This window comes from Morus notabilis, unplaced genomic scaffold (genome assembly GCF_000414095.1).
Source record: "Morus notabilis unplaced genomic scaffold, ASM41409v2 Scaffold747, whole genome shotgun sequence".
NCBI lineage: Eukaryota > Viridiplantae > Streptophyta > Magnoliopsida > Rosales > Moraceae > Morus > Morus notabilis.
Genome location: NW_010360787.1, coordinates 134,917 through 150,393, shown reverse-complemented (window position 1 = coordinate 150,393; position 15,477 = coordinate 134,917). Strand labels below are relative to the sequence as shown.

The window sequence follows — 15,477 nt, the reverse complement described above, 5'->3', positions numbered from 1 at the left end:
TAGTGTTAATTTAATCACACTTCGGCTTTATATTTGAACTCCAGTGCATTCCATATCTCTTTTGCAAAAGATGTATTAGTGTAAAGATCATAGAGACGATCGGAGATAGCATTGAGAATGTGGGCACGGCATATCAACTCATCCTCCTCTCATTTATTTTGTTCCGCCTTCAATGTTTCAGTGTCATCATCGGTTGGTTTGGGAATAGGCTCCAAATATGGACTCAAAACATAGAAGATCTTCAATGCAGTCAAGAGAAACTCAATTTGTCCTGTCACCTTGTAAAGTTAGTCCCATCAAAGTGATCCAATTTAACCAAGTCTTGGTTTATCAATTTCATAGTGGCAACGGTAGTTTCGGTCTCCATTGCAGCAAGTTACGCTTTAAGATTGTTGGAAATCTTGAGAAAAAGAGACTTGAAACATGTAGAAAGTACGCTTTCCTTAAAGCGTAATTTGCCCCCTCTCATTAGAGATTGCTTCGGGTTCTCGGCAAATCGCTTGTAGGATATGACAAGCCTTCAAGTTATTAATCACAAGCAAAATGACAACAACACTAAGAACATAAGAACTCTTAGAATTTCTGGAAATTTTGAACAAGAAGAGAGAAGAATTGTAGAGAATTATATCTCATAGATTTATCAGCAATTCTTGTTCTTTTTGTAGTTTTTTATCACACCAATACGTACAGACACAACCAAACTTGAAGAGACACCTTTTTCATTTGAATTGGTGTCAATTCAAGTTTCAAAATCGTGTCTGATCATTACGACGATGTGCCAGTTTCGGGTGCTGCAGCGCCAGTTTCTGGAAAACCAGAAACTGTCCACGCAAGCCCGAGCGCCGCAGTGCCCAAACTCAGCGCCGCGGCGCCTAAACTCAGCGCCGCGGCGCCCAAACTCAGCACCGCAACGCTCTGCTTTCTGTCCAGTCCAGCACCGCGACGCCCAAAGTCAGCACCAAAGCGCTCTGCTTGTTGGAAATTATGTCCATTCTAGCGCCGCAACTCCCAAACTCAGGCCAAAACGCCATGCTTGCTAGAAATTATGTCTGGTTTTAGATGTGATAAAACTTAACAAATTCTTATATATTATATTTAAACAATCCCAACATGAAACAGTGTGGTTGATGTAAACTGTGTGGCATAGATGACAATCGATCATTAATTCTGTCATCAATTTCCCGAGAAACCAAAACTTGAAAGCGTCCAATGAAATAATTCTCGGTTGATTCAGTATTTGAATAAGTAAAAGTTCTTATTCATGAATTTATTTTACGAATCGCTATCCATTAGAGAATTAATAGTACTCAAGAATAAATATGTGATTAGAGAGGTTAACATATTTTACTTAACTTTAATTATGAATTATTTATGAAGGATTGATCTATATGTAATGATTATATCAAATGGACACTTCATAGTTTTATAAGTAAATTATATCTATAATTACGAGAGTGCAATTAAGTTATAGTTGAGTAATTTTAGAAATAATAGAATTAATTAATTAATTAATTATTAATTATATTAGAGCTTAGAATTATAGGTCCATGAGCCCCCGCGTCGTCCTTGCAATTCTACAAGACACTAAAGACAAAAGGAAAATTTTATAATTATGGAATTCTAAATAAAACACTCAAAATTAATTAATTGAGAGTTAATTAGATATTAAATAATGTGATTATTTAATTTGAATTTTAGAACACACATGTAGAGGGGTCCACATGGTGTACACGTCCAGCACTATAGGAATCCCTCTGACAATTAATTATATGCTCTCTAAGTTATCCAATTGACTTATTTGATAAGTTATCCGATTGACTTATTTGATAAGTTATCCAAGTAGGATTCGAATTAATTAAGGTTTGACTTTAATTAGAAATTAAATTTTTGTCAAAATTAGACTGTAAGATAAATGAGAAAAAGTTTTCTCCTTCCCCTATCTGTAGGAGACGCTAATCACAGGGGATAATAGCCCTATGGTGGCCGGCCATGTTAGGATAAGAGAGAGATGATTTTGTTTCAAAAATAAATTAGAAGTGAGAGATCATTATCAAACTTTATCTTAGAGAAAAAAAATTATATTTTCTCTGGGAGTCTAATAGCTACTCTATAAATAAGAGATTGTAAAAAATTAGAGAGTACAATTTTTTGCTCTCCCTTAGCCCTAGTGGCCGGTTTTATAGAGTGAGAAAAGAAAAGAAAAGTTCTTCATCCTAGTTCCACGTCGTGCATGTATTGGTGTTCGGGGAAGACTTGGGTGTTTTGAGTGATAATCATATTTTGTTTCAAGTGTGCCCACACACGTCTTCGTAAATTCAAAGAATTGATGAGAAAGATTCAGATATTCCAAATAAGCTTAGAGCGAGGATTGTTCGTGATCAAAGAACTCAAGTTATCGTCCTAATCGTTTGCTAAGTAAATTTATTCATAAATTAATTAATTTGTGTATAAATTAATGTATTCTATGGAGTATCTCAAGAATTTTATGAAATTTTTATTATATACGATCAGCTAGATACACACTTCCGCATTTAAAATCGTTTCTAAAATCAACACTATTAACTTTGAAAGAAAGAAATTTCTCTAGCACGATCCTCTTTTTTGAACTATTGGCAGGCTCACATTAGATCTCGTGTTTGATTATTTTCATGCGGTGAAAGGCTATGGGCCCGTTTAGTTCGCTGATTCGAGTTTTTAATTTGAGTTGAGATGTGAATTTATGTGAGAACTTTTTACTGTATCAAAAAAGTTAAATGTGACTGTTTCTGAGAACTTTTTACTGTAATAAAACTCGAATCGGTGAAATAAACGGGACCTATATCAATTTCTGTACAATCCCTTTTAGATGTTATGTTAGATTTTGTTTTAAATAATTCTTTGAGAGATTTTGTTTCTGTACAATCCCGTTTAGATTTTGTTTTATATCAATTTCTGTACAATCCCTGTTTCTGAGAGATTTTGGGCATGTTCTTTTGTCCAAAAAACTCAAAAAAAGACAACTCAAGGTTCAACTTTATTTAAGTTCACGTTCTTTTAAGTTTCAACTTTATTCAATTTTACTCAACTTTATTCAAGTTCTAACTTCAACTCAAGTTATAACTCAAATTCAACTCAAAAACTACACTCAAATTATACTCTAAAAGAACAACCCCTTTGTTTCTTTCTGTACAATCCTTATGTGTAATTTCTCACATTGAAGGTGGATTTATTAAAATAATGAAAAAAAGAGCTTTCTTTCTCTTACCTCTGAGTTATGCTTTGAAGTTTGCTTTATCTGTGCAGCCAGTTCAGGCGTAGTAAACCAATACCAATAACAATAAACACAAATCTTCTACAACAAAAGAATCAAAGCTCAAATATGAAGAGCAAACAAGAAGAAAAAAAAAATAGGGTTTTTCTTTTTTTGGGTTTCTCTATAACCGCAAAATAACAGAAGTTGGGATACAAAATATGGAAAGGAAAAAGAATTCGGAATTCTTTGTTAATGGGGTTTTGGATCCAACACTCCAAAGGGTCCCCACAATCAGTGTTTGTAAGTTAATTTATTTTGTTTATTCAGATTTTTCTCATTGGATTTTGGATTTTCTTCTCGGTCTCTGAGTTCGACTGATCTAGGCAAACGCAGATCTAGCTTTGAATCCCAAATGTGGAGCGTATCTGTGCCATATCTGTACAAGTTTGTGGTGCGTATTCGGACGGTGATAAGATCCTCATTCAAAATCACAGTCGCTAACGATCGTAAACTGGTAGAGGAATTCCTAATCTAGACTGGCGGAAACAATCAACGTCATCTTCTACTCCTCAAAGACGGTGACCAGCGCGGCAGAAGACCTTTACTCTTTCAGCGTGCCAAAAGTCTCTTATGGCATTGAAACAAAGTGGCAGAGCAATTCTTTGCCAGGAACGTCCTTCCCGTGGCAGGATATTTCGAGGACGAGGAGACTATCCATGGCCGCCCTAAGGATTGGTTCACCAGTGGCACTGGGGGAATTGCCCGGATCTCTCGTCGTCCATGATCGATCGCCAAAAAAAAAAAAAAACACGACCATTTCTTAACAAACTAAACTTAATAGAATAAAAATCCATTTTTAAAGTTCATATTCTAGAAAAACTAAAATTGTTTTTGCCACATTCATTAGGAAAACTATTATAACATCTCATTCCTTTTTTTTAAAATTATTAAATAAAAAATCTCTCTTTTTTTAAGCCAATAGTGGCAATGGCGTTTGCAAAGAAGTGAATAAAACCAAGGGAGAGGAGGAACTAGAGGTGTTCGCGGATTGGATTATGCGGATTAAAGATCAATCTGCAATCTAATCTTTTACTGTGCAATGGAAAAACTCAATTCATCTTCAATTCATGAAACTCCTAATTCAATTCAATTCAATTCAATTTAGTACAAAACAGATTCTGCGGATTCACCGATGGACTTATGTTTTGGACCTCGACTCTTGTACACTATCCATTTTCAATATTCTTATAAAATTACTAACAAAATTAAACACAAATATAACACAACATAAAATTCAAATAGTTCTACAAAACCTAAAACATTACAACACAAAATCTAAAATAAAATTCAAATCTGTGACAACAATTTAAAATGTAAAACTCAAATTCATCATAGAAAAGTATATATAATGGATATAGTTTGGATTGCCAGATTTAGTGGATTGAAAAATACTCAATCAATAATTCAATTTATAACTTCGAAATGGAAAAATTTCAATCCGTTACTAATTTAAAATTCTCTCAATCTAATCTAATCTGCCAAATTAGATTGGATTATGCAGATTGAACGGATTGGGGTATTCGATAAACACTCTTAAGAGGAAGAAAGAGAGAGTAATTAGATGGTGTAACTAATTACAGTTAGCTCTCACCATAATCTTAGAATCAAGTTTACACTGTACAACCATAAAACCCTCTAATCTATCTATATTAAAGAACAAGATGAAGAAGAAAGAACTAACGTAGACTCCGAGTTTGTTTACGAGCAAAGGCAACTTTGAGCTTTATGTTGCTTTGGTAAGTACACTATTGTCTTCTCCACCAAAAAAGTACATTGTTGTCTAATCCAATAGATAAATCATGTTGCACCAAAAACTTTCTTTGGAAGAACCTTTTCTCTAATAAAATATACAAAAATAGTAAAAAATAGGCTAATATGAAAAGTTTAAAAAAGTATATAGGTCAACTTTTAATTATAAAAATTAATAGGTCATAACTTGTTAAGTTATGATTCATAACCAGATAAGTTATGGATAAACTTATCAAGTTATAGTTTATAACCAAACAAGTTATGGACAAAAATCGTGAATTATAGACAATAACTTGTCAAGTTATGGTTCATAGCTAAAAAAGTTATTGACAAAAACAATAATTTAACATATTTATTAACTTATATAAACTATTAACATATTAATTTTAATTCAGCTCAAATCTTAACTTATTTCTCTCTTTTTTCCTAAAATATATATCCATCTCTACATATTTAGCTGTAAATATATATCCATCTCTACATATTTAGCTATGACATTATTATATATACTAAAGGAGACGGGAATTCACTGTTCCCTATACAATAAATGAACAGTGAATTCCTGAATTTGTCCTTTCTTGCTGATGGCTAGAGTTTAGAATTCGAGTTTTTCTACAGTAAAAAACTCTCATAAATAATCACATTTAATTTTTTTGCTACAGTAAAAAGCTCTCACATAAAATCACATCTCAACTCAAATTCTAAACTCGAATCAACGAAGTGAACAAGGCCTAAATTTTTAATGCCCATTGTGTCATGTTGTTATTTCCATTTTTGCCCTTCATTTTTTGCGCCTTTTCGTGGACTCTAACTGGTTTTCTTCTCTTCTTCTAAACGCTTCTTCGGACTCGTGTCCGCCTTTCCGTTTTCTCCTATGCAAAATATGTTTCTCAGCTTTCTACTTTTCCCGCGTTTTGTTCCTCTTCATTTTTCAAACTTTTTTTCTTCATTTTTATTCTTCTGATCTCTTCTTCGATCTTCTGGTATTTTATCTTCTGTTTTCGGTTTTCTGTTTCTTTCCTTCGTTTTTCTTCTCTTACTGCTTTCTGGAAACTATTTGTTTCCTTTTTCCCGGTGTGTTGCGTTGTTCTTCTACTTTATTTACTGTTAGTTTCTGGTTTTTCACTTTTATTTGGGGCTTTCAACTTTTCTTCGGTTTTGTTTCTCTTCATTTTTTGAAATTCTTTTCCTCATTTTTCTTCTTCTACTGTGTTTTGGAACGGATCTTATGTTTTTCTTCTGGGTTTTTTCTCTTGCTTTCTTCTTCAAACCCGCGATTTTTTTTTTGATGCGTTTTAGACCACATCTATCTTAATTCTTTTTTTTTTGAGGTTTTCATCTTTTGGTCTTCTATAATGTTGTTCTTCTGCAATTTTTTGCCTTCTAGGTTGATTTTCTCTTTGTTTCTTTTTTCGTTTGTAGACCTCCTATATTTCTGGATTGGTGTTCTGGATGTTTTTTTTTCGTTTCTATACTTCCTGTACTTATGTTTGCATTTGTGGTTTTTAGTTTTTCTTTGGATCTCATGTTCTGTTTATCTCTATTTTTGAAATTTTTTTGCCCTTCTCGTTTTCTGTTGTGCTTTGCAGAAGATCTGCCTTAATCTAAGACATTTTTTGTTTTCTGATTATTTCATTTTCATGCTTTGTTTTGGTAAAAAAATTCCCGTATTTTGGTATAATTGCAGTTTTAGTATTGCACGTCTCTCTGTTATTTATTTTGTTTTTGCCTTGCAGGTTTGTATGATGACGAGGTATGAAAAAATTAAATGTCTGTATTTTAATTCTTTTCTTTGATGGTCTAATGTTTTAGACTCCTTTTTGTTGAGGTAAACATTGAATTATTTTTTTTCTATTCCGATATTTGTTCACGATGTTCATCGGTTTGTTTTGGACGTGGTTTTTACTGTGCTATCGTGTTTACATTTTCTTTGGACACACATTATTCTTCTCTTGTAATTCTTTGTAATATATATGTTATTTTTTACTGTCTTTTGATTATTGGTTCCGTTTCCGTTTGGTTTTCATGTTCCGTGACATCTGTTCTTATTGTTATTTTTTCGATTGGTTTCATTTGCAATTTTGGCTTTGTTGGTTTGACTCAATATTTTTGTTTGGGTTGCTTTTTTCTTTCTCCTTGACTGCTTCGTTTCGTCGCTGCTGAGTCATCAAAATCTAACTGTTTTATCAAAATTTTTTCTATATTCTTCATCTTTTGGTTTCATGGATTTTTTTGTGCAGGGATTGCGTATTGATTGTTCGTCCTTCTCTTCGGCTAATTGCATGTCGCGTGTGGGTAAATCTCGATTTTTTTCTGTTTCATTTATTGTATTGATTAGGTGGGCCTGTATAGTGGTGATTTGTCTTGCCAGCTTGATGATTTGTATCGATTTTTCTATAGAGGTACTAAATGCAATTCTAGAACAAAAGATTTTCTTTCCACTTTTTCTTTATTTTTTCCCTTTTTTTCCCTTCTCTCAGGTGATTATTTTTGAAGCCCTGTTATTTTTTTGTCTTCTTTTTTTGTTATCGTAAACACCTTATTGTCTTTATCTTCTAAGGACGAAATTTTGATATTTTAGTCTTTGTAAATTGATTATCTGTTATTACGTGTTATATCGTTAGAGGTTGTTTACTGTTCATTTTTGCTTTTTCTATTTCTTATTTATGAATGTTGTATTTCTGTTCCTCTCTCTTGCATTTAACGTTTTCTTTCTTGCTTTCACATGTGATCATTTAATGTTCTCATTCTTTATTTCTGTATTTTTCACTACCTGTGTTTGTCTTTGTTAGCTGATATCTCACGCTTAGGGCAGTGTTTTCAACGCTCCAGGTACTATTAATAACTTCTCCCAATAGCTCTTTAATGTCTTTTGCTGATATTGAATACATTGGTTGTTTAAATTGGCTTTTATTGTCAATAAATATTGGTAATATGTTTCTGTGTCTTTTGTTTTATCTATGTTTCATCAGTTAGTAGTGCACACATGTTGACTTGGATTTTATTCGTTTTTTAGTAACATGTTTCTCCCAATAGATTCTGAATACTTTTTGCTGATATTGAACATACTGATTTTCCTGTGTCATTATTAATATTTACCGTTTTTCTTTCACTTTCCTTTTACTGTTAATAACTATTACTCATATATTTAAATTTTTTTCTTTTGTTGTGTACTTCATTTGTCAGTAGTCCTCAGTTATTAGATTGTTATTTATTTATCTCTTAGTAATGTATTTAGATACCTATTTTTATTTATATGTTTTAGTTTTAGTCTTTTTTTTTAATGGCAATGACGAGTACAATTGATTTTAGCGCCTTGAGTTTTATACGATTTGTCCAGTGATTGCCTTGAATTATGTGATCCTTATTTGGAATTTCGTTTTTTCTATCCTTCTTAATTAAGAACTTTTGGTTGTTTCTTTCCTGTTCTTTTTACTTATTCTCATACTTTGCTCTTTTTTTTTTCCTTTGTTTGAGGGCAGCGGCTTTATAGTCTTTTCGTGTTTGAGGATGTAGTTGTATTGTTTTGCCCTTGGTTTCTTATGCCTCTCTTTGGTTTCTGGTTGGACTTTTTGGTCATTTCATGGAGGTGCTGCTCTACTTCCTATCTCTTTCTTAATCATTGTCTTCTCCGCCTCCTTCACTCATGCTCCTTTCTCGATTTCTTTGACTTTTTGATCGTTTTTATTCTTTTTTTTATTTTTTTTATTTTGTCATTTGCTTCTTTACTTTTTTATGATATTTACCAATGGCCTCTACTTATTTTGAACCCCTACTATTCTTACTTTTACTACTTCAATTGACAGTCAATTATTTATGTAACATATTCTTTTTCCTTTGTGTTTTATCTTTTTAATCTCTCTATTTTAAGTAATTGAATGAAATATTTCTATTGTTCATGCAAACTTAGTTTACTATACATATTACGCTTTAATGATGACTTTGCTCCTTTTTTTTTTTTTTTTTTTTTGCATGCTTTTTCTATTTATGAGTAGGCAATATTTAATCTTCTTGAAGTTTAGGTTGTGTTTTTACGGTTTTACCTTTGGTTTTTTTAGTTCTCTTTGTTTTTAGGCTAAGACTTTTAGTCATTTAACGTACATGAGGTTATAGCATCTCTCTTTTCCTCCATTTCTTGATGCTTTTTCTCGCTGTTTTGATCTGCTTTGCTTTTTTCATTTGTTTTTTGGTTTGTCTCTACTCCGTATATCTAATAAGATATCTCTTTTTTCCCTCACCCTTTTAATTCAACTGGTAGTCGCTGAAAAAATTTATATTTTACTCTGGTTGCCCATACTCTGCCACATACAAATTATTTTTGTATGATGGATACAATATCTTATTCATTTTTATGCCTTTGTGCAGCTACCCTTAGTAGGCAGCCACAAAATGACTATAAATATATAAGTTTATTTATTCATCACGCAATGCTGAGAATGTATAATATCCGAGCCATATTTTTTGCATAAAAATATTGTCACATTCATATTTTATTACTATTTTTCATTGTCATTTTCATCTGCTCATTCGTCTATTCATTCACTTATTTATCTATATTGTTTCAAATTTTATATCATTTAGTACTTTAACTTCCTACTGCTGCATCCTTCATTGTTGTTCTCATTTGCTTCGTCGGTGTTTGGGATTTGGGGCAGCACTTGCAGCGTTTGAAGTATTCTTAACAGTTTTTATCAACAGGTTTTTAATAAGTGTTATTGGTACTTGATGTATGAGTTTGTTGTGGAAATGTTCATGTCCATTCTCTATGCTTCGCTATGTTTATTTGCATTTGTCTTCGTCATTTTATTGATACATATTTCTGATGTAAAACGCTAAGAAAAGTTTCCTCTTATTCTTAAGAAATATTAGTAATCTATACCTTTTTAATCTTCCGTTTTATAACTAAATAATTTTTATATATGAACACCCTCTTTATTTTTTTCCCTGCAGCTATATATACATATATATCTTCACTTAGCAAATTTCAGTTTTAATTGGCATTTTTGTGTGGCAATCACGATTACAGTCATGTTAATTTAGTAGGTTGTTCTTAGACAATTTTACATAGCTTTCTCCTTTTTCCTTCATTCCTTCTCTCTGCAATGAACAAGGAGTTTTTAGTGTCACTTAGTACATTCCAGTTTTAGTTGGTATTTTTGCATGGCAATAATACTTAACAGTCATGTTAACTTACTAGATTGTTCTTAAACAATTTTACACAGCTTTCCCCTTTTCCCTTCATTTACTCTCTCTGCAGTGAACAAGGAGTTTTTGGTGTCACTTAGTACATTCCAGTTTTAATTGGCATTTTTGCATGACAATAATGCTTACAGTCATGTTAACTTACTAGATTGTTCTTAAACAATTTTACACAACTTTCCCCTTTTCCCTTCATTCCCTCCATTTTTGAACAATGAGTTTTGGGTGTGTTGAAATTCTAGGCTGTGGTTGTACCAGTCTTAGCCTAATTTCTTACTCTTCTATATACAAAATAATCATATACTGTAAAAATTATTAACTTTTATATGATCCATAACTAACTAATCCTGTAAAGTAAAATTTATCAACATTTTATATACCAATGTAAAAATTAGCAACTTTTTATATAATCTATGATTATTACCTACTGCAACGCGCGGGCAAAAAATTAGTGAAGAACTAAACTTAATAGTTAATTGAATAGTATTAAGATTGTCAAAGAAAATGTCACCACTTTTATTGTTATAGTATTTTTTTTTTAAAAAAGTTGTTAGATATGAAATCTAATGAGACGTTTAGTTTATAAGTTTAAAATTATGATTTATAATTTAAATTTTTAAAATTTAAAATTTTTACGAGAGAAAAACAGAAAATCAAGAACTATGGGTGCGTTTGGAATTGGTTCCAAAACGTTTTTATTTTCTGTATGAAAATGAAAATGAAAACGTTTTTAGTTTCATTTTTGAATTATTTCTAAAAATGCGTTTGGTAGTTTTATTTAGAGATTGATTTCAGTTTTAAAAAAAACTGAAACTGCGTTTGGTGGTTTAATTTTTGAAAACATGTAATAATATATTAAATAAATAATATTATTAAATATATTATATAAATAATATTATTAAATATATTAAATAATATATTATTAAATAAATATATTAAATAAACATATATAATACAAAAACGGTTTCAGAAAAGAGGGAAGAAAATGAAAAAGAAAAAAAAAAGTGAAATCCGTTTTTCAGAAAACAGAAAACGAAAACAAGAAAATGAAAACACCTTTTTTTCATTTTCTGATTTCCACAAAAAGACAAAAACGTTTTTGGTTTTGTTTTTTAAAAAAAATTGCACCAAACACGTTTTTAACACCCGTTTTCATTTTTTTGCTTTGAAAACCGTGAAAAATGAAAACGAAAACGCAAACAAACGGGCCCTATGATTCATAACTAAGGACGAACTTATAAAGAACGTCTCATAAAAAACCCACAAAAATCCCAAATTTCAACATTTTCCTCCAAACAAAATTTTTTTTACTTCAGATCTCCCTCCCCTCCGTCACCCCTTGCTCGACGGCCCTTCCCATGCCCCCTGCTCGCTTCTTCCCCTCTCCCCATCCTCATCACACAAAACCGGACCAATCGCAACGCTTCTGGTGAAGAAGAAGCTCCCCCACGTGATCTCTAGTCTTCTTCGGCTTCAATGAGGCTTTTGGATCTTAACTCGTACCGAGCATCTTCTTTGGCTTCGGCGAGGCTTTTGGATCTTAACTCGTACTGAGCATCCTCAGAACGGCGCACTTCGGCCTCATCGATCTGTAGATCTGGTGCGACCAACAATGCAGTTTCACGTCACCTTCGGCGCCCATCAAAATTATTGGTTTATGTTCAATCTCTTTTACTGGGATTCCAATAGTTAATTTTGACGAAATTCCGTCTTGAATGAAATGACTTGGTTTTGGTTTTGTTTCTCTTTTAAGATTCTTGATTGTTGATGTGATTTAGATATTTTGTTCAGCAAAAAAATAGATTTTAGAGCTTTGTTTTAGAAGAACATGAATAGATGCAATTGCAGATAGTTCTTGAAAGAAGTAAGAATAGATCTGGTTTATATTTGATCAGATCTCTAGATTTGATCCTATGTTCATGATCCTGGACGTTTGGTTTATGGATTTAGAATCATTCTCATTTTACGTGTATTTTTTGTGAGAGAAAACACTATAGCAAACTATGAACCATGATTCGAATCAGGGTACAAATCCCCTTACCAAACGTCACAGAATCATGACGAATACAAAAAATAAACGTCCTCTTAAATAGTAGCAGCAACAGTAAGGATTTTTTAAAAACTTTTTTCCTCTTTTTTTTTTGTTTTGTTTGTTTTTAATTAGTCTTTAAATTGTATTTGATTTGTGTGATTTTATATTAAGGTTAATAAGTTTTTAAATTAATAATTAAGGTTTATATTCTAAAATGCTTTTCTTACACTTTAATTAGCATGTCATGTCAGCATTCCGTTGAAATTGTAGAGAAATTGAAATGAGGGAGTAATTTGATTTATTTTTATATATTAGAGGTGTTTTAAATCATTTTAAAAAATTAAAAACATTTTAAAATATGATACATAATTTAAAAGTATTTATAAAACTAATCCTAAAGGCTAATAGGATGCTCCAAAGCAAGTGTAAATAATCTATTTATAGGGAGAAAATCTCAATCAGATGAATATTATTGACTTCAACTGATTGTGACACATCACATCTTTCTTAGGTTTAGGATATTTCTTGTACATGAATAATCTTATAAATATCTTTTAAAAATATATTAATTAAAATTATTATTCTTTATTTTTAATTCATAATTTTTTTAATTAAATAATTACATTAAAAAATAATATTTATCATGAATAAAAAAATAAAAATTTAGATTCATATATTTTTAAAGATAAATTTTTTAATTTTTTCCCTCATCGTACATTCATTCTTTAGAAAAGCCCGTGGAAGATTTGGCCAGGATTTGTGCATTACCATTGTTTACTAAACAGGTGTCTTAACACGTGGTGTATTTGCACTGCGACACGTCTCATTTATCTCTCTCGATCTCGATCTCAATACATCATCCTGGTCAAACGTCAATCTGGGACATTTTGGAAGATCCCCAACAATATTCAACTTCGATTGAAGATTTGGATATGAAGTGCTGCTTCTCTGAAATCCATGAAATAAGATTAGAGCAAAAAAAAAAAACATACAATTCTCTGAAGTTGACCTCCTATCTACGAATTTGTTGCCCAACGAGCGTCATAAAAGCCTACAAGATTCAAATGCTCAAATCTTCTAAAATGCAACCCAAACCCCAACATGATAGCTTGACACCTTAATATTCTTTTCACATACTTCCAACGTGATTCAATTAGATTTTGCATAAATTGACAACTCTGTTCGTATTATGGGAGCGTTTAGTATGAGATAATCTCAAGAGTGGGAATGCGAATATTTTAGATTCTTATGTTTGGTACAATTATTAGATTTCTTTAAAACCTAAGAAAGTAAAACCCATGGGTTTCACATTACCACATTTTTTGATAATTTTAAACTCATCCAATAGGGTGTTATTTACTTTCTCAGAAAAGTAATATTTACGGGAAAAAATTATACATATGTCCTAACATTTGTCTCACCCATCTCTTACCAGACCCATCTCACCCATATCTTTCTCGTCTAAACCCAACACCGCCCTTCCGTCGAGGACGCGGCCACCGCCTTCCGATCCACCACGCCGTTGCCGGATTATTATATTCTTTGGTGGATTATATTCTTCGTCTTATTCTTCTTCTTCTTCTTCTTTTCTGTGCGTTGCTTGGAGTGACCTGTCGTTTCCTTGTAATATGCATTTGTTTGTGGTTTGGCAAAACGTTATGTCGTTTACTGAGTATTGGTCAAGTCTTGGCAAAATGTTTGAGATCTGAGTATTGGCAAAACGTTACATCGTTTACTCTTTCTAGATGATAATTTGTTAGTTTCAAATAGCCTATTTCTACTTCCGAAATATATTGTATATCTAGTAGTTTCTCTTCTTCTTAGATGAATTAAATTTTATAATCAGTATGCTTATTTCTTTTTTTCCCATCAATGAGCATATATGGATCTTCTTCCATTTGAACAAAAAAAAAAAGAATTGTGGCTATTTTGGTTAAATATATGGAGATGTTAAATGAAATGATATTTTTGTTCATTCTTATGATATTTGTAATTATTAGTAAGAGACGTTTGTGTAGAAATAGATGCGGTGAGAATTCTTATCGCCGACATCATATACGCCAATTAAATTGCCATCGATTGATACATGAGAGTGACTTTTGATACATGAGAGTGATTTAGCATGTCTTGAAAGCACTCGTATGAATAGGAGAACATTTACTATCCTATGTAACTACCTTAGAACCATTGGCAATTTGAGGGGAACAAAAAATATGGATGTTGAAGAATTGGTAGCTATATTCCTACATATATTAGTTCATGATAAAAAAAATAGGATTATGAAACGCCTATTTGCACGCTCGGGTGAAACAATAAGTAGACAATTTAATATTGTCTTAAAAGCGGTGTTACATCTCCATGAAGTATTGCTAAAAAGGCTAGAGCCAGTTCAAGAAAATTCCACAGATGAAAGATGGAAATGGTTTAAGGTGAAAATTTTAAATATCTCTAATTCTTTATTATTTGTATGTTAATATGCGGTAGGTATGTGGGCTAAAATTATTATTTGTGTTTTAGAACTGTTTGGGAGCACTTGATGGAACATACATCAAGGTCAATGTATATGCAGCGGACACGCCTAGGTACCGTTCCAGAAAGGGTGAAATTGCTACCAATATGTTGTGAGTATGCTCTCGAGATATGCAATTTATATATGTATTGCCCGGATGGAAAGGTACCGCAGCTGACTCAAGAGTTTTACGAGATGCTTTATCTAGGAGGAATGGGTTGAAAGTTCCACAAGGTATATATGTATCTTCTTGAAAGTTATAGAGTAATGGATACTACAAGTATTGGTGGTCCTAGCAAACAAACAACTTCAACACCACTATCACCAAGAAGGAAAAAGAGAAAGAGATCTCAATGTGGAGATGTATTGGTTGATACTTTTAACTGGGACAATATAGAAGTTTTCTGATGTAATGACTGAGAAAATCCCAGACCTTAAATAATACAATTTATGTATTTAAGCCAATGATTTTCTTAGACAAATATTACGTGACTGAAGGATTTATGGAATTAATATATGTATTCCTAAATTCTGTAGCAGATTTCATGTTAAGTTCATGTTTTCGATCAAGTAAATTCGATCGATAAATTCTTGCCGTACTTTAAGGCGGAATAATTTTCAGTACAAGTATAGTTTGAGAATCTTAATTTCAAGAATCTCCAAACACAGCATGATGTTAGCAGCGTAAAAAAAAAA

The 15,477-nt window shown here is 31.9% G+C and overlaps 1 protein-coding gene across 1 annotated transcript in view; it reads right to left on the bottom strand.

Moving 5' to 3' along the window:
• Nucleotides 1-765: 765 nt before the first annotated feature.
• Nucleotides 766-15,477, bottom strand: part of LOC21392158 — a 44,849-nt gene continuing 30,137 nt past the window's right edge. The window contains exon 2 of the mRNA XM_010097346.2: nucleotides 766-968. Coding sequence (XP_010095648.2) covers nucleotides 766-968 — 203 coding nt within the window. The remainder of the gene's footprint in view (nucleotides 969-15,477) is intronic.